The sequence below is a fragment of the Camelus dromedarius genome, chromosome 5 (assembly GCF_036321535.1).
Source record: "Camelus dromedarius isolate mCamDro1 chromosome 5, mCamDro1.pat, whole genome shotgun sequence".
NCBI classification, from domain to species: domain Eukaryota; kingdom Metazoa; phylum Chordata; class Mammalia; order Artiodactyla; family Camelidae; genus Camelus; species Camelus dromedarius.
Window position 1 is genome coordinate 9732330 of NC_087440.1, and position 19518 is coordinate 9751847.

Genomic DNA, 19518 nt, shown 5'->3' on the forward strand with positions numbered 1-19518 from the left:
GCCTGACTCCTCATCTGCCAAAGTTTCTGCCTTTCTCATCAAATTGTTTAATTTTGTTTACATACAGCACGTCTAGAATCACACCCCTCATCCTGGACAATCTGTTGGGAGACCAAGTAAGATTCCGCGCAGTAGGCAACTTGCAAACTCCCCCACCAAACAGGTGTCATTGTTCCCCATCTGTTAAGTGCACCGGCGCACTTCCCAGCACTAACAAACCCAGCTTAGGGCACAGGCTCCAATCTTGCTCTTCAGATGGAGACAAGGGACCTTAGGTCCTGCACGTGAACGTCCCCAATGATCTCCAGCACTGTGCATTCCACAGGTCCAAGGGCAGAACCATGTTCTGCTGATCCCTCCAAGTTTCTGGATTCGGGGCTAAGTTCCTAATAGGAACTGGCTGTCGAGTCATTTTTCTCTATCATTTGAAAGTTTAGAACAGGAAACTTTCCGGCGAAAGATTATCTTCCTACAAAGACAGGATCACTGTAACTATCCCCAGGTTCAAAGAAGGAATGTGGAGAATGCGGAGAAAGGAGCTGCCAGCCTGGGAGGATGTCCCCCCTTGGCTCTCAGCTCCTGATCCACACTCCTCGTGCAGGCCTGAGGGACAGGAAACCTCAGAATCTCCTCTTCCCACCACGAGGACCCTGGCCGAGGGGAAAGCGACATGTAGTTTAGAAAGCAACTAATACCAAAGGGGTATCTTTTACTCACAAATGATAAAATTATACCCCAATAATCCTAACCTTAAAAAAAACAAAAGCACACAATTTATGCAAAGGTTTTGAGGACTGACTAAAATCAGAAAATCTCACTTATATTTGAGATGCTCTGTTTAGTTAGAATAAGGGAGTCAGGGGCCGCAGGACAGCCGGCTGGGCGGGATGCTGACATTGCTGGGGGCAGGGAGGCGGCAGTGGGCAGAGCACTGGGCAGGAAGCAGCAGCCAAGGCGGTGGCCCTGGGGTTTCATGGAGAGCTCCTCTGGAGGGCGGCGGTGTTGGGGAAACTCCCCAGGGAGGAACAGCAGCAGGCAGCCATAACCACCTTTAGAACTGGAGGCACGAGGAGATGGTATGGTCACCCAAGTCCAGTGGGTCAGGAGGGAGCCCCCGGCAGGCACCACAGCCAGAAATGCTGCACAAAGCAGGGAGTGAGAGTAGCGAAATGCTGACCTCCACCCGCTCCTGCCAGCGGACTCCAACCAGGTGCCACCAGCCACGGAGGGAACCCAGGGCCTGCAGGAGTGGCCTCCAGAGGGCAGGGCAGAGAATGAACTGAGGACAGAGGATGAGCAGTGGAGGTCCCTTCCCTGGAGAAGCGACTTCTGTTTCACACATTCCGCTGTCAGCCTGCTGTAGATCAAGTGAGGTTATGGGCCAGCTGTGATGGCAGGAGAACACACTTCAGTGCAGGAACAAGGAAGAAACAGGAGGTACCTGCTGGTCCTCAGTGATCCATGCTCTTCCCCTTTGGCCCTTTTCTGGAAATGGGCTGTTTGGATTTCTCAGAACATCACAACCATCCAAGTGCATTAATCCTCTTAGAGCTCATCACCGACCCTCTCCCCGCCCTTCCACTGCAGACACTGTCCTGGCCTGGAATGCATCCAGTTCCCCTGCCTCAAGTAGCTTGCAGCCATTCACATGGGCTGCTTTTTGTCAGCCAAGCTCTGGAGAAAACAAGGGAGTCGAAATAATGGGAGTCAAGATTCCTGTTGGGTGACACCATTTATTGAAAGGCAAACTTGCTTTCTCCACAAGTTCACTTACATGGAGGGAGCTGCCTCAGAACGTCTCTTGCCCATGACAAACCAAGGCCATCAAACCATATCCAAGAGCACAAACCCAACAGAATAAGGCTATTGGCATTGTTGGATGACATTCAGAAGCAAGAAAAACAATTATAAAGTTATATGATGATTGTCTCCTCAGCACTGCATTTGGCCATATACTTGTTTATTAAATATTTTTTTCTTTTTAAGCTAGCTAAAGAAAATATTCTCGAGTAGGATTAGTTCTTAAAGCAACAAACAGAAAAAAAAATGTGTACATAATAAAATCAAAAAAATGATAGCAGGTTAAAGCTGGCAAGGACCGTGGGTCCTGGTCCTCCGTCATTCCTATCATCTGCCACTCTGAGCTCATGTGTCAAGGTCACTCCTGTCAAGGCCACTGGGGTAAGATGAGCCAGAACTTGAAACTGTCTCTCTCCACTCCCAGTCCGGTGTTCCTCCCACCCGGCTCCACTGCACACGTCAGGCTCACCACCAGTCCGACTGCTGCGTAGGAGGGCACGTTTGTTAACACAGGAACGGACCACTTCCAGGGTGAGGATGCAGGTCTTCTGAATGGTGAGCTCTGTTCTCTTTTCACAGGCAGTTTGTTTCTTGCAGGCTGTCTCGTGGCTCCAGAAGCAATTGGCCAGAACGAGAAGCAGCAACTTTCTCACAAACCAACACAGATGCTGACTTTCTCCCCAAGTTCTCAGGCCCCTAGTCTTCCCCATCTCCAATCTGTAGTTGTAAGCAGGTGGAGGCCTTGCTAGCAGGCCTCCTGGCAAATATCTAACGGTGGGAGAAGCAGTGGGGAACTCAAGAACACACGAGGGTCGAAGAACCCCAGGGCTTCCAGTGAACCAGTCAGCCAACCTCAGGCTTGCTGCGTCCCCAAGAAGACAGAGGGGCTCAGCCTCTATGTCCATGTGTGTGACTGTTGTCGGTCACCCTCTTACCCCTGATGGCACTCCAGGAAGGGAGGGATTTTGAGCCACTGTATTCACTGCTGTGTTCCCAGTGCCAAGGACCGGGATGTCGTGAGTCCCCAGGAAATACCTGCTAAATGAATGCATGGCTAAAGGGAGGGATCTCTCCACACTCCAAGAAAGTAAGCAAAGGCAAGCAGCACTCCACCCAGCAGAGGCAGAGGAGGACTTGGCTCTTCTGCTCTGGGGGCCTCACCCTTAAATGGGGCTGACCGCCCTGAATCCTGTTGGGTGGGCTCTGTGGCCTGGGGGAGGCAGGTGCTCCCTGTGGCAACCGTCAGTCATGGAGCTCTTGAGTCATGGGCCACCCATCTACCAGGCTGCGTGGGGACACAGAACACTTACCTCCACCCCCGCCCATGCACATGACTCACAGGGTTCTCTCCTGGCCATGGCCCCACTGAGCTGCCCGCCCCACGCTCTGGCCAGCTGTGACTGGGCCTGGCCTCTGGGGACCGCCACAGAGGAGGTGACACCAGGAAGTGCCAGGCCACCCCGCATCCTCCCATTGACTCCATGAAACTCCATTTCAGCGACATGGCCTTGCGTAGACCTCTCCCAGTCCCAGCTTCCTCCTGCCTGGTGCCAGCCGCTGTCCCACTGACCCAGGAAGTTGGAAGGATTCTTCCAGTTTGCACAGATATGTCTCTGACTTTGGTTTCTTTTCCTCCTTTTCCTCACATAAACCTGAGATCCTGCTCAATCTGCCTCTTGTCCACACATCCTTCCAGCTTTCAAGAACTTCTTCTCCTTCCGCCTCCTCCTTCCTACCCACACCACACACAGCTGCTCATCACCCCTTCTCCCATCCCCATGACCTCACTGCACATCACTCACCTCTTCCTCAAGCCCAAGTCTGTGAGCCTTGTCCCCGACAAGTCCCCACCCAGTGAGCACCCCGTCCAGGGGCCAGAGAGCACAGCCTGCTGCTCCAGGAGGTGGGAGGAAAGCACTAATAAGACACGACGGGAAGGCTCCATCCTCCCAAGGAACCACATCATTTGTCAAAAACTTTACTTACACGTCTCCCCACCCCACCTGCATAGAAGAAATTGCACTGGGTGACTAGAATTGATCTCGGCATGGTTCAGAAATTACAACAAAATTCTAAATAAAATAGCAACCAAGGGCCACAGATACAAGTGTCCTCTGACTTTCCTTCCCTATGTCAACAAGGCATTTACCAAGACCGCTTGAATTTCTCTTCTCAGGATTACCTGCCCCTTATCACCACAATTCCTTTTTTCCAACTCTGATGTCCCGAGTGGTCTTTATTCTACCTCCTCCTGCCTCTGCTCCATAATACTTAACAACCTGGTAGCTTCCTGCTCTTTTTTTTTTTTAAATAACACTCAATAGAGATGTGTGAACTTTACAAACGAGCCACCCGACGAAGCCTCTGTAACATTCCAAACTGGAAAAGCAGGCGCCCAGGAGAAGGTCTGATTTAAAATATGTACAGTGTATACATCGCCACCCCACTCCCCTGCACGACGACTATTTAACAGGGGCTAGCACGTGGGCCCTTGCCCTTGACAAGGGAGGGCGGGGGTCCAGGGGGCACTGCAGGAGTGCTGGCAGACAGCTGTGCAGAAGGGGGCTCCACCCCGCCAGGTGGGCGGGGGCGGCTCCAGGCCACAGGTGTCTCAGTACCGCACTGCAGCAGCTGCCGGGTCAGCTACCCGGGCTGCACCCCAACACAGATCCCAGGAGGAACGTAAAGTCATGGGGAGGAATCGCCTGGTGTGTGAAGAGGCAGCGATGGGGCATGGGTACTCCCTTTCCTGCCTCCTCCTGCGGCGGCGGGCCCCTGGAAGTGGGCTCAGATCTGGCTGACAACGGTGCTGTCCTTGGGGAAGGCGTAGCTCAGTGGTGCCTCATAGAGGCTTCCCCCATCCGTGCTGAGGTCGTCGTCATCATCCATGTCATCCAGCACTTTGCTTGGCAGCTTCTTAAGTCTGCAAAGCAACAGGGGGCATGTTTCCTGGCCCTGGACTGGGGCTCACCTCTGATCTGGAGCCCAAGGGGTCCTGGGCTACTGCGTCACATACAAGCACATGAACTTAACCATTCTGCACCTGGTAGTTCCTACACCCCAGGGAGCAGCGCGGGAGGCGAGAGGCTGCTGCTGACAGGCGGGCTGGGTGGCGCTGGGCTGGGCAGGGCGGGGCCGAGACCCATAGCACTCACTCGTGTTTCTCCCTCAAGCTCCAGTGCGGCAGGGCACTGCATTCATTTCTGTTTTTCAAAATACTGCAACTTGATTATTGAGATTTTTGGTGGCCCTTTATATGTTGCCCCTAATGCCAGCCTGGGGCTGGTTCTCCACAGACAGGCCCTCTTTACAGGATTCTCAACAGGCTCCAGTCTTCTGCATTTGTGAGCCAACTCCCTGGGCAGCCAGCAGAAAGCCCCAGGTCACCGCTGGCCTCCAAGACTGGCCCAGCTCCGTGAATTAGCATGAACCTAATCTCCTGCCCTCACTCCAAAGCCCCTGGCAGTGACCTTGAGGCAGGGAAAACCAACCCCCACCTAAGCCGGCATCCTCAGGACCCGGGCCAGGGAGCTGAGAGAGCAGCTCTCTCTGGAAACCATGCGAGGGATATGCTCCTTCTTCTGAGGACACAAACCAGAACTCTATCTCATTTCTCCATAAGTCACATCCATGCAGGACCCCCAAGTTCTAGTCCCAGAGCGGCCCCCTCCATGGGGGTATGAGCTAGTCTTACCTTGCTCTAAGCCCGAGTTTCCCTCTTTGGACAACAGGGATAATACCTGCCCGACCAACACTGGGACACTGGGATGAGGGTGACACAGGTGATGACACAGATCACACCTTACTGAGCACGTGGGGCAACTAGAGTGGACACAGCCACTCTCATCTCCAGGACGGGATGACCCCAAAAGGTGATGACAAGGGATCAGCTTGAGGCTGCAGCAGTGAGAATGCTGTGAAAGCATCGTGCTGCGCTATCCTCCAGTGTCGGGAGGTGAGGTCACTGCACTCGCCCACCTTAAGTCCTTCTTCATGGAATTCAGCTGCCCCTGCAGCTGCTCATTCACGTCCATCTGCTCCTCCAGCTCCCTCTGCAGCTTCTTTTTGGAACTTTCCAGTCTGTCGATTTCCTCCTCGGCCTCCTCCACCTGTCGCTTCATTGCTTTCAAGCGCAAGCTCAGCTGCAGGGAGAGAGGGGAGGGCAGGCTGTGAGCGGGCAGGTGGCCCCGCCCAGCAGAGAGGCCAGGGGTCCAGCCCCTTCTCTCCAGGCAACAGAGATATGGCAAAGGGGGCCACCAGCCTCACAGGAAAGTAGAGATAAGACTCCAAAGCAGACAAGTCTACTTTTTAAAAGCAAAGATCAGGGTATGAAATTTGCTGAACCCCCTACTGAAGTGGGCTAGAAAGGCCCAGGTCCATAAGGTAAGGGACAGAGAGGAAAGGAAGTATCTGGTCCAACATCTGCCTGCCCACCCGCCCACCCACCAAGGCCTCCCCAGCCTGAGACAGGATCCACAGAGAGCCCCTCACCTGGTCCTTCTGATCGGTCAGCGACAGGTGCTCGTCATCCACCTGCATCACCAGCTCCTTCACCTTCCGCTCCAGCCGGCGGTTGCTGAGCTGGAGGCTGGCTCGGTCCCTGGGGAAGCAGAGGACCATTTCATCGCAGCCCTAAGGAGGCCCAGCCCAGGGCTGCCTGGTTGACTGAGGCTTAGGGTCAGAGACACAACTGTACAGGAGGGAAGCGCTGCGCACTGGACAGACAAGGAAACAGGGGCTCCGAGAGGGGGAGTGGCTTTGCCCGAGGCTGCAGAGTTAGAGAGGGGCTGAGCCGGGGCCAGACCTGCCCCGAGTTCTCCCAGCCCCAGGCTTTCTTTGGTAAGGCAGAGGGTCACAGACTGCCGGGCTTTGAGTGTTTGGGGTTTGCTCCAAGCAGCTCTGGCCCAGTCCCAATGTCCTACTGAAAATGGATAATGTCAAGTGCTATATGTACATACACATCCCCACACTGCTTCAAGGAAAGTAAGGGACCATGAGTAAAAACTGAGACTTGTCAAGTTCAACCTGGTGCTGGCCCTCTGACTGCAAGTCTGCGAGCTAGCTGCAGAGAACCCTGGCGCAGGAAAGGGGTGTGGTCATCTGATCCTGTGTCCCTCCCCGCACTGTAGGGGGATACACCCACCTCTGACAGCCACTCAGCCTCTGCTTGAATACATCCGGCCCTCAGAGCAGAGTCAGCCCCTCACCTCTATTCCAGCTCAAACTCAGTAGCCTACGAGGCAGCCTGTCCAATTTAGGGCATAGGGAAAGGAGCAGCCAGTCTAGTGGAAAGCTAAGGAATGAGCAGTGGAGGTCCGGAGTTTTAGTCCTGCTACAGCAATATTCTGCCAGGCTACCTTCCTTCAAGTCACTCACTTCAGCGGGTCTCAGTTTTCCCATCTGTAAAATGGAAATAATTTTCCAGCAGGACTGGACTTGCTCTGCTTTCTTCACAGGTTTACGAGGATGGGAAGAGACACAAGAGTGAAAAGAGTAGAAGGACTTCTTAATGTAATTGTACTTTATAAGCACTGTATTGTGAGTGGAAAATGCAATGTCTTAAAACTGTATTTAAAATTGGCAAAAAAAAAACAAAAAAAAAAAACCAAAAACAAAAACCCAGAGCCTCTACACCATGGCTGGGCCTGGCTCACCGCTCCTCGCTCTCCAGACGGTCCTCCAGCTCAGCAATCCTGGCCTCCATCTGCACCACTAGCCCTTCTTTGCTGGACCTGTAGGAACCTTCCAGGTGGATAATCCGGCTCTTTAAGTCCTTGTTCTGGAATCAGACAGGGAGACTGTGAGGGGCCGTGTCCACACTCTCTGTGCAGAGCACAGCACAGGGCGGGACGTGTGGTCAGTGGCTGTGATAAGCCTGCTTTCCACATTAGGATGTGTGGCCCCAGGGGCCCTGGGGAAGTTTCCAAGGAAAAGCTTTGCACTCCAGTCCCCGCCAGCTAAATGAAGAGATTCTATCTCATTCCCTTCTGAGTCTGAGTGAAGTCTTTGGCATGTCCTAAAAGTTCTGGATGTCAGTGAGCTCGACCTTGGCCTCTTATATACCTCTTGGGGGCAGGACAGGAGAAACAGACTCCTTCAGCAATATCACATGTCAAGTTCCGTAAAGAACTGACATGAATAGCATGTAAAAGAAATAATGATTCAAGTAAGCTTTGTTAGCAGCACCTGCATTTGAGGACACTGGTTCATTATTCTCTTTTCGTTCAAATTTAGCTCTCTTTAGGATCTAGAAGACAACACTCATTTGCAGTCCCACCTCTCCCCAGCCGCTTAACTTCCAAGCACATTTGATATAATTGAGAATGACCTCTTTGGAAAAGGCCTTAGAGACACCTCTACCTCTTGGGTGAGTCATGCCCCAGAGTTCTTGGGGTGCTGTGCAAAGAAGGCTCGACCAAGGGGGTCCAGTCCAAAGTCATGAGGAGGGAAGAGAAGAGAGACTCATGGGGCCAGGGGCCCTCACCTGCCGCTCCAGGGAAATCTTGTCACACTCCAAGTCTTGCCTCACGGCTCTCTCCTGAAGCAGCTCATTCCGCACCTGCTCCATCTACACCCAAGTGGAAAAGCCCAGAGGTTAGAGGAGTTGTTCCTACAGCCTTTGCACTAAAACAGTGCCCAGGTACTGAATTCCAACCATCAAGTTAGTGCTCCTCTTCATGACAGGGGCCTCCTGCCTTCTACTCCTGAGTACAGGAGCTGCTTCTTGGATATTCTTGACATCTCAGTAATTGCAAAGGTAATGGATACAAGCAACAATAAGAGCCACAGCTAACCTTGCTGTTATGGGCTGAACTGTGTCCCCACCAAGAAGGTACACTGAAGACCTAACCCCTAGGACCTCAGATGTAACCTTATTTGGAAACAGGGTCTTTACAGAGGCAACCCAGTTAAACTGAGGTCATTAGGGTGGGCTCTGATCCAATATGACCGGAGTCCTCGTGAAAAGGCGAAGTTTGGCTGAAGAGACAGACATGCAGAGAGCCAAGACAGAGAGACACGGGGAGAATGTGCTGCGATGATGGAGAATTGGAGTGAGGCACCCACAAGTCGAGGAGCACCAAAGACTGCCAACAAACTATCAGAAGCTAGGAAGAAGCAGGGAAGGAGTCTCCTGCAGGTCCGGAGGGAGCACGGCCCTGATGATATTGTGATTTCGGACTTTCAGCCTCCAGAACTTTATATGGTACAGTCCTGTTGTTCAAGGCCACCCCGTTTACGGCAACTCTAGAGAACTGGTAACCTGCTCAGCACTCCACACACACTAGCTATGACAGCCCCCCCCCCCCCCCCCGCCACCACAGAGGTCCTATCATCCCTGCTGAGGACATCAGGGCCTGGAGAAGTTAACTGACTCGTATGCTGACCGACCACCCCAGCTTACCAAACACCAAGGATGGGCTCAGGACACAGGACTTCTGCACTCAAACGGGGGAGCCCCAGGCAAACTGGGCCGAGTCAGTCACCCAGCTTGCCCAAGATCTACACAACTAGGAACAGGGGGCGTCAGTGTTCCCCTGAGCTCGTGACTACTGCATTACAAGCTCAAGCCTCAGAAAGGGCTCCCACGGTCAGCATATCTCAGACGTTGCTAGATTCCTCCCTTCTTAGGCCAGAAACAGAAGTCAGCAAGAACACTCCAGGTGTCCTGGCAAGGGCTAAGCGTTACTGAGGATTTCTTCTATATTAATAGGAAATGAGCCCAGCTGAGCGGCATCTGGAAAAAAATCCAGCCGCCTGTCTACCGGCATCTCCACACCCCATCCCCAGTGGGCCTTCAGCAGCAGGTAAAAGCGCTTCCGAGGTGGAGGCCCCAGACCTCGTTCCCAGGGCCCTCCAGCAGAGGGCAGCCTGGGGAAGCCCAGAGAACCTAGAAGATGAGCCAGGAAAACAAAACGGCCAGTTCTTTCTTCAGGCTGGGGTCCAGCCTGCCTAAGAGATGTGCACGCAGGAATCCCCGCACGCCCAGGCAGCTTCCGTGGCAGTCTCGCCCTGCCCAGCCTCAGCCTGGGTCTTCACCTCCCGTGCAAGCACCCTAGTAAGTAAAAGACAGGCTCATCCCTTCCCTGCCATCCGCCTGGAGAGCAAGACCTGGGGGTCCTGGGAATAACGACTGAGGACACCCCACCACACTGGGCTAGACTTGCACCTCCCACTATCCTGACCGCAGGGTGTGCACAAGCAGAGTGGTGTGGCTGGCGATAAGGAATGAGGCTGGTGGCGGGCAGGGCTGGGACACCGAGGCCTTGGTGCCATAGGAGGAAGCTGGGACCCTCCCCACAGGTAAAGGTGAATCTGTGTGATCCGAAAAAAAAAAAGTTCAAGTTTGCATTTCCGATCAGCAGGCCTCTGAGTCACTGGGGTTGCGAATTTGCCAGCAGAGGACACTGAAGTCCAGGGCAGTTCTCCACGTAACTGGAGGAAGCAGGACCAGAACCCAGCCGAGCCTATGCACAGCCCGCTACCCGATCCACTCTGGCTCTCTGGACCAACTCAGTGAGAAGGCCTCAAGCAGACATTAGGGTTTAGATACGGCTGTCACGAGAAAACCAAGACCCAGGGAGGCAGTCAGTCTCCTTAGGGCATCTTTGGCACAGCAAGGAAAAAATGTCAGCTGTGCACAGGGTCAGCAGGCAGAGCACATAAAACTGCCCCCGCACCCCACTCCTCCTGCCTGGCCCCAGGGCCCTTGAGAATCACATGCTGCAAAGAGGGCCCGGAACGATTCCTGTAACTGCTCTATAAGCACAAAGTCCACAGATAATGAATGCAGCCTCACAGCCTCACTCGAGCATGGCTCTGAACCAGCCAACCCTCACCCCATGGAGGTTGTCAGCAGGGCTGGGCCACAGGACCCCGATGTGCCTCATGAGGGAAATTGTTCTGTTCACGCCCGCTGGGCAGAGGCCAGGCTTCACTGAGGACACAGTTAAACTGTCACTGCATCAGGAAGCAATCACAGACAGGCAACAGTGGCCCAGCCTCTCTTCCTGGCTCTGCATCCACTTGCACATGACCTCGGTCGTCCCACCTCTGGGATGTGGACCCCTTCTTCCTAAGCAAGGAAGTTGACCAAGGCAGCCTGGGCCCTGGCCTGCAGTGAACATGCACTCGGGCGTTCCCCCTACTGCAGGGCTGTGGGGTCTCCATCTAAGGCAGCCACGGGCCCCGGCCTCCATCCTTTAGCTACAGTAGCCACCCTATCTCTCCACTCTTAGGAATGTTGCTGCAAAAGACCCACTCTGTCAAGGTGAGAGGGAGCATGTCTTTGTGAACACACACACACGTGTGTTGGTGGAGGAGTGGTCTTGGAAGGACGGGGTGGGCTCTTTCATTTGTTCAGACTATATTATGAGCTCCAAGACTGGACATCGTGACAGAAACACCAACACAGTCCCTGACCTCATTACAGGCTCCCAGGGGACATGCGAACACGCCCCGTACATGCGATCAGTGTCACGGCAATGGGGAAGGATGGTGTGCTGGGGTGGGGAGCATGGCAGTGGTCACAGCCTGGACCTGGAGGGCCAGGAAGAGTCTCCAGAGAAAGGGACACTCAACTGAGACCTGAGTGAGGGGTCAGGGTAAGGCAGGGCAAAGGGACAGGAGAGAAAAAGAGGGAAGAGAGCTGATTTTCCCCAATGTGAAGGGACAGAGAGAGAGAAATTCAGTAGCTGTGGGGGTGAGGCCAAAGCCCACCAGAAGACAATACAAGGCCGGCAGGGCCGAGGCCAGGGGCTCCGCGGCTCAGAGCACCTGCCGTGGGGCAGTGCGCGCCGCTCCGGGCCTGAGGGAGGAGCAGGGAAACAGATCAAGAGTCCCTGGCAAAAGGAGCAAAGTGACCATGAGTGTCAGAGCGTCTGTGTCCGAGCCCATTCTCCCTCCCGGAGCTCTCTGAGGCAGAAGTTACCAACCCCATTTTCCAGGCGGGAAGTTCAGGAAAGGAGAAGCAGCTTTGGGCTGGAAACCAGTAGGCCCCTCAAAGAAAGACAAACCCTAGAAGGAGGAAGAGCTCCGGGGGACTTCAGGGCCGAAAAGGAAGCCACACCTACAGTGCTGCGAGGCGCAGGAGCGCTGTGCAGGGATCTAAGAATTGTCCAGGGGCCCTGGCGGGGGTTCAGGACAAGCCCTGTGACTTAACGTAGCAGCCACTGGCCAGGCTTGCTCCCTCAGTGCCATGGACTGGAAATTCTGGATCCCGAAAGGAAACAGACCTCCCACGCGGAGGGGCACTCAGGAAAGAGCATCCCCGAGGTCTCCACAGGTTCAAGACCTCCCTGGAGCACCCCAGGCAGACGTGACTCTCCGAAGGACAAGCAGAACAGAACAGTCATTATTTACACCCCACCACATCCTCTCAAAAGATGGCTATTAAAATGGAAGTGTAAAATAAATCAGAGTGAAGAACAGGAAGGAACAAATGTGCGGTCATAAAACTTAACAGTTACCATCACCATGCAGTCAGTTTTTCTTGAGTCTTTTGGAAACCAAGGCTTTTGGCAAACATGACAGACTTCCTTCAGTTCTTTGAGAAGGGCAGCCTGACACCAAATTCTAAAAGAAATCTACCACACGGCGGTGCTGTGGACAATGCTCTCAACAACCGCTTTCACCGTAAACCACAAGTGATTCAGCCAAGCTCCTCGGTACAGTCATCACCAGGACTGACCCAGTGACTCAGGAATATTCCATATCAGATCCCTCTTACCCCTCTTAGCCCACACTAGCAAAATAGGAGGAGGGGGGAGGGAGGGAAGGAGGGAGAGAGAGGGAACAGTCTAAGTCTGGCTTAGCTAGCTTCCTCCTTTAGACCAGGGAAGTATATCTGAAGCTGGAAAAACACTTCTTTACATAAGCTTAGCACTTTATGAGCTGTTTACCCTTCAACTATATTAAACAGACCGAACAAAAACTTTCCAATCAAATTAAAAACAGAACAGGAGCCGAAGGCAACAGTTTATCACAGCTGGATTGAAAGAATGCTAAACCCTGAGCATGGTGATCGGAAATAACAGTATCAGATTCCAGTGGGTTTATGTCAGAGGCACCCGTGACCCGAGCCAGCTCTCGGGATTAGAAGCAGCTGCCTTCTGGGTTAATGAAAAGCCAGAGATATTTATGATTGCTAATAACAATATTTAACCCAATCACCTGTGTTTACCATTGGGCTGTAAAGGGGTTGGTGAGCCCACACTGCTGGCTAGTACTAAAAATGATAATCACAAGAAAGGAAAATGATTATTAACTGACTGTACACTTTGGGTTTTTGAGCAGCCTTCACGATAGAAGGCAGTTCTGAGACCAGGATCATTTTAATTAAAGAAAAAAAAAAAAAAAGAAAGAAAGAAATCCCATTCTGATCTTTCACTCACTGACTGCAAAGGAGACTTATTTCCCAGCCCCATATCCCCCTGGTGCAGACTGAGGAGCAGGTGTGAGCCAGCCACTTGGGAGCAGTTCCCAAAAGTGACTGTAGAAGCCCACAACTTTCTCCACTGGGATCTATCCTGCAGTTGCCAAGGCAACGGGCAGCTTCATTCAGCCCCTGGGAAGACTGCGATGCCACCCAAAGCTCTCAAGCTGGTACTTTTCCTCTTGCCTGCCAGCCGCCTAGGTTGCACAAATGGTCCTTCCACTGGGCTGGGCTATCTGGCCTCCACGGCCAAGAGAACACTGCCCCATCCAGACCCAGCTCTACCGCACACTATAGCCCTCAGCCACCAGCAATCACACAGTGGTGCCCAAGGGGCTAGAACGTCAGCCTACAGGACACACTTAAAACACCAAGCTGGGCCATCTGACTCCTGCACGCATAAGGAGAGTCAGGAGAGCATCAGGTGAACATAACTCCTCACTCGTGTGAAGAGACACCGTGGCATTATGTTTAACTTGGGAATAGAGACTCAAACACTTGGGGGGGGGTGTCCATAACCACCCTCACAGTCTGATGCGGGGATGATGGAAACAGGTGGGAGGCAGTGGGTTGTGGCTCCACATCTCTTCTAAGCTTTATGACCCGAGGCAGCCACTTAGCCGCATAAGCCCTGAAAACAACATGAGACAGTATGCAAGTCATGGGCACAGCACCCCGCACCTGGGGGCTCCTCCGGAAGGATGGCAACTGTCACAAATGGAAACACGGTTTTGGAGGAAGGAGAGGAAAAAGGATTTCTCTGGATTTAAACAGACCAAAAGCCAGTAAAGCATCCACTATTTTATTAAACTTTCCTTCAACTTTAAGAAGATCCTAAGCATGTATGGAAAAGGAAAGCCTTCAAAGGGCTGGGAACTTACAAATAATGTTGCCAGCATTTATTGAGCATCAGATGTGTGCACGAGAAAGGGGAAACAAGAACACGGAAAGGACAGAATGTTTGATCTCACAGCTGCCTTTCCTGTCCTCTGCCCCTGGGAACGGCCTGGCTGAGACTTCATTCAGGCCCCCCTTCTCCTCCCCTCACTCCCACTCCCTTCTAGAACACCGTGTATGCTTCACTGTTCTGATCAACAACCTTCCATGGCTCCCCAGTGCCTTCAGAATAGAGTCCATTCAAAACCCTCAACCTGCCCCTCCTATGACTCCCTTATGGGAACTGGAAACCCAACCAAGCCCAGTAGTCCACTCACTGCTCTTCAAAAAGCTAAACAGATCCTACTTCTCAATCCCTGTTCACACCCTCCACTCTATCTAGGATTCCGTTCCTGTTCCTGCGTTTGCCTAAATCTCACCCTTCCTTCAAAGACAGCTCCAGACCAACCTGCCTGTAAGAACATCCATTTCAAACAAGACAATCCACTTATTCAGCTGCATCACAGTACCTGTTCCCTACTCCGCGTGATCCTCTCGGACAGCAAATCAGAGTTGTTTCTTTCTTCTTCCAGCTCCATCTCCAGCTGAGACACCTTGTCCTAAGAAAGAAGTTGCAAACACAGGCTACTTAATCGCACTGGCCAAGTTTTTAGGAGCAAGGACTGCCCTGTGGAAGGACACCCCCAAGGGCAGACCAGAGCTGAGGACCATGGACTGGAGTTTGGGAAAAGGATGCATCTTTTTCTCATACTGTCCAAACAACACCTTTTTTAAAACTGTGCTTTATTGCTTTTATAATGTAAAACACAATTATGCAACTAGAAAATACCTAAAAGGAGAAAAAAAATGTTACCCCAAACCCTAACATAAGCACTGAGTATATTTTAGCATGTTTCCTTCAAGTCTTTTTTTTTTTTCTCCTTCTGAATCAATAATTTTAAAAAGATCTACGTAAGCCTAACAGGTATCTAAGTCACCTGTTAAAAGATAATGAGGAAACTGGTATCACGCAAGGCACACTTCTCTACTCTAAGCTCAGGATAATGTTCTTCCTCTTTGCTGCCAAGGGTTTCAAGAGCCCCTCAGGAACACAGTCCATAACAACCATTTGCACCTGCCTCTTTCTTCTAGGGACCCTCACATACTCAGCACCACATAGTCCCAAATCCGCATCAGAGCGACAGAAAGACAGTACTGGCCCACTGTGCTAAACTGTCTTCCTTGATGGCTCCTGATATAACTCACTGAGTGTGAAGAGAGAAGCACTTCAAATTAGCTTTGAGTACAAAACAAGGAGGCTTCAAACACAAACCACCCCACCTAAGACTGGGGGGGTTGTGAGGTTTGTACATGCGTTTCTCCCATCACTAGCCCATGTGCCCTACGTCTGGGTTAAGTCGGAGCCACAAGCCACGCACACTAAAAACTAAACAGCATTGTGAGTTTTTACGCGAAATCTGTAGCATCTGTATGTAAATATCGTATGTTGCCTCTGCGACCGTTAAAGTTGGCTGACAAGCCTCCATACACACCAAAAGTTAAACCTCACAGAACTCATGTGAATGACTAAATGTCTGTGAACGCCTTCCCTGTTGTGAGTGAAATCTACAGAGAACCCAGAAAGCTCTCTCCCAGGAGCCAAGAGTCCCAAAGATCAACTCAGAACAGAGAGCCAGGTCCTGCACAAAACCTCCTGTTTTCTCAGTGGTTCCTGACTCGTTCAAGGCCAGTTTCACTCAGAATCACCAAGGACCCACCACCGCTGCATTTACACACAGGCAGCCACCTGAGTTTCTGGGTTTCAGACATGCCCATCAGAGCCCTTGAGTCTGAGAACTGATTTGTTAAGTGAGAGTGAAGGAACAAGCAAGATACAAGTCATGGCAAGACAGTTCCGCCAGCCGCCTCTTAGGGGAGGAAGCACCCTACCGCGCACCTCACAGCAGTGGGGTCTTGAGAGTTGTTCATTTTGTAATTAACGGAGAAACAGCTAAAATATGGCACAGGGGCATATGAAGCTTAGCCATGCCACTGCTTCTAGACTTTGAGTTAGCAAGAGGAAATGTCCCTTTTAGTCAAATATTCTAGAACCTGGCAAGCCAATGTTGAGCTAAAAGCATCTCTTTCACAGGGATCTCCTCTCACCGACAATCCGCACTGTACGGAACGCAGCAGGCACATTTCCAGGCCAAGGAGCATTACACCAAAGGTCCTACTGCCCGACGAGCCTGTAGCGTGTTCTTAACCAGACTGTTTAGGTCCTAGAATAATCACTTCCCAGTTACCTGGGTTGACCTTAGCCTACCTTGAAATGACCTCCCCTAATGAGATCAGAGCCAGGACATGAGCAAAATATATAGCAGTCTTACAAAACAACAATAAAACTGTAATCTGGTACTTCTAGCCTCTAAAAGGGCCCATCTAATAAAATCGTTAATGGCTGAAACACCACTCCCTAGATATAAACTGCTACTAAGTCCCCTGGAGGTTTTAAAAGTTATTTCTATTTATTTGCAAAACTGAATCAGGAATTCCATTGGTTTTAAATTCCAGCTATCTCTTGCTGGCCCTGAGCACTGTCTGACTTTTACCAAAACATGGACAATGTTACCTTCTCCCACAGGTCTGAGGATGACTTTTCAGGTCTCTCCCTCTCTAAACTCCACTGGGATGGGGAGAGGGGTGTACAGGGGTTACAGGGGGGAGGGAGCTTCCAGTTTGGAGTTGGTTTTGTTCATGAGGATTACTCTTTTTGTAAGTTCAGCTGGACTGAGTCGTTAAGATTTTTCCTATATTCTCGTTAGGCTGTTCATGTTTGGATTCCATGCCTTGATTCACATTTTCCTAACGTGTTGCGCTTCCATCTTGTGACCTGGTCACCCCTAGCTGGTGACTCCACTGCACTTTCAGACATACTGTCCTGGACTATGTGTATTCAAAAACGAACTGAGCCCAGTGTGCTGCTAGCTTTGGCAAAGCTGGGCTATCTGTAAGGGAAAATGGGCCAGAATCAGGGAACAAGTGGAGCATGTGTTGCAGCAGATGAGTGCTGGGTGTCGCCAGGAGTTGGGGGTTTGGGTCCACGGCACAGCTCAGCCTTCTCTAAGTTCAGAGTCCTGCCTCGTTTGTAGGCGAAAGCACCGCCCAGGTAAAGAGCTGTCTATGTGCCCTTACATAAAGCCACCAAACCTCTTTGGGGCTCTGTTTTGCTTCCTCTTCAAGACAATGAGGGAACTACACTAACTTATTTCCATCGTTCCTTCCGGCTCTGACAATCTTACGAGTCTATGAGCTACAAGCTCCTTCCTCAAATCAAGAAATCGCCTTCCTAACATCTGGCTGTCCAAGAGAATGAAAACCAAAGGCTTCCCAAACGCTGAGATGGGTACATAACGGCTGCTTCCCTCGGGCCCCCTCCTCGCTCTCCCGGACCCTGGCTCACGCCCGTGCAGCCCACAGACCTCCATCTGCTTGACGAGTCTGCCTCGGTCATCCTTGAGGTGACTCTTGGCCTCCAGCTCATACTCCAGGTCCTTGAGCGTCTGCTCCAGAAGCTGCCTTTTGGTGAGCGCCTCTTCCTGAGCTCTCTGGTAGTCCCGTAACTCTTCCTCCATCAGCCGCATCTGGAATGAGGAGGAGCTGGGGTGTTTATCTGGGCAAGTCAGGAGCACAGAGATCTCAGCAGACAGGGCACAGGCTGACCCTAAGATCAGGGTCCCCCACTATACTGTAGACGAGAAGACTGTGAGCAAGTGCCACCTCCCTCGGCCTCAGTTCCTATATAAAAAGCAGCCATTTTCCAGCTACAGAGCACGACCCACAAGATTATAAACTCAGTTCAGCAGATGTTGGCAAGCCTTAAATATAACAGAAAAAAATATCAGAGTAATACAAGCAAATAATGTTTTGTGAAATTTTCTATTAGACATTCATATATTTGTATGGATCTAGGTATCACTGGGTTACAAGCAAGGTATCTTTCTTACTGTAGGTCATGGCCAAAAACACTTGAAAGTCCCTGAACTAGGTAAGCGCTTCCCAGAGTGTAGTTTATTGCCCACCTGTGTCAGGCTCCTCTCAGCAGAGATTTAAAGTTAGGGGGAAATGAAGGGAAAATAGCGACCCCCAAAGCAACCTGCAGGCACAAAACTATTAACATAAACACGCACATGACGTAAAAGCCACTGCTCTAGAAGAGCATTACGCTTTCAGCTGTCATGATTTACAGTGTGTTGTTCCTCCACAAGGTGGCACTGAACTAACAGCTCTGAACAAAGTGCAGCAGACAAAACACTTGATTCACATGGGGTTGTTTGCATTTTCCACTCCTCTGGAATCTCCCCAAGGGGACTAGCGGGCTAGCCAGCTCAACATACGGTAGGTATTCCTTAAACATCTGTGTGGACTAACTCTGTGAAGCCCAAGGCTGTCTGTTTTGTTCTCAACTTCCTTCCCTCCTGGAGGTGGCAGAGGGTAGCAGGTAAAAGTGGAAGAGAACACACCAAGGGTGAATTTCCCTCAGGGAAGACACAACAGCCAGAGCGACTGGCAAACTCCATTAGAGAGCACCCGCCTTTGGTGCAGAAAAGTCAGGGAAGCCTCAAGGATGGTCTCTCTGGGGAGCCAAGAGGTGAGGCTAGTTTAGGAAGCCCAGAGGGAGGACGAGGAAATGCGTGCCTCTCTGGGCGGCTGACAGCAACACCTGACGCTTCTATGAGCACAGTCCTGAAGAGGACATCCTCAGACCGAGACCCTAGTCTGGTCATGGGTGGGGACAACTGTGAGATGAGACTCTGAGTGAAAGCGCCAAGTGAAAATCACCCCGTGGAGAAAGGATGACAGGACGTTCTGTGGAGGCAGGGCGCACTACACGCCAGAGCATGAAAAACAGTCTCTCCTACAAAGTGTGTTTAAAAACAACGCTCTGTGCTTCCATTTCCTGATTTGCAATATTATGGTAACTATAAAATCTAACTTAAAGAGCTGTCGTGATCTGCAAATCTTGAACTTCCATTTTATCCCCTCCCACCCCCCTTCCCCTCTGGTAACCATGAGTTTGTTTTCTTTGTCTATGAGTCTGTTTCTGTTTTGTAAATAAGTTCATTTGGATAACTCAGCTATTTACTGGGTTTTTTAAATTGTTACTGTTGGCAATTTTCACCATGGTAAGTCAGATCTAAATTCTAAGTAATTTTGCTTAATTATACAAATTAAAATAAAAATAAACAATATATTGTGGTTCTCATTAAAAAAAAAAAAAAGAGCTGTTATGAGACTTGAGTGACACCCCAAAAGAACATGGGTTTTTGAGTTGGAAAGACTGACAGATACACGTACAGTTCATATTTCCTTCTTGGTATGCTTCTCCAGGCCCAGCACGTCCCCACCTT

General features: G+C 51.2%; 1 protein-coding gene across 2 annotated transcripts in view; it reads right to left on the reverse strand.

Moving 5' to 3' along the window:
* Positions 1-1713: 1713 nt before the first annotated feature.
* The window catches only part of CGNL1 (cingulin like 1), a 144073-nt gene continuing 126268 nt past the window's right edge, over positions 1714-19518 (reverse strand). For both annotated transcript variants that reach the window (XM_031452666.2, XM_031452668.2), the window contains 7 exons: positions 17590-17751; positions 14638-14727; positions 8285-8368; positions 7455-7579; positions 6292-6400; positions 5779-5942; positions 1714-4723 (listed from right to left, as the gene is read on the reverse strand). In XM_031452666.2, the coding sequence (XP_031308526.1) occupies positions 4588-4723; positions 5779-5942; positions 6292-6400; positions 7455-7579; positions 8285-8368; positions 14638-14727; positions 17590-17751 (870 nt within the window). In that variant the 3' untranslated portion in view covers positions 1714-4587. The remainder of the gene's footprint in view (positions 4724-5778; positions 5943-6291; positions 6401-7454; positions 7580-8284; positions 8369-14637; positions 14728-17589; positions 17752-19518) is intronic.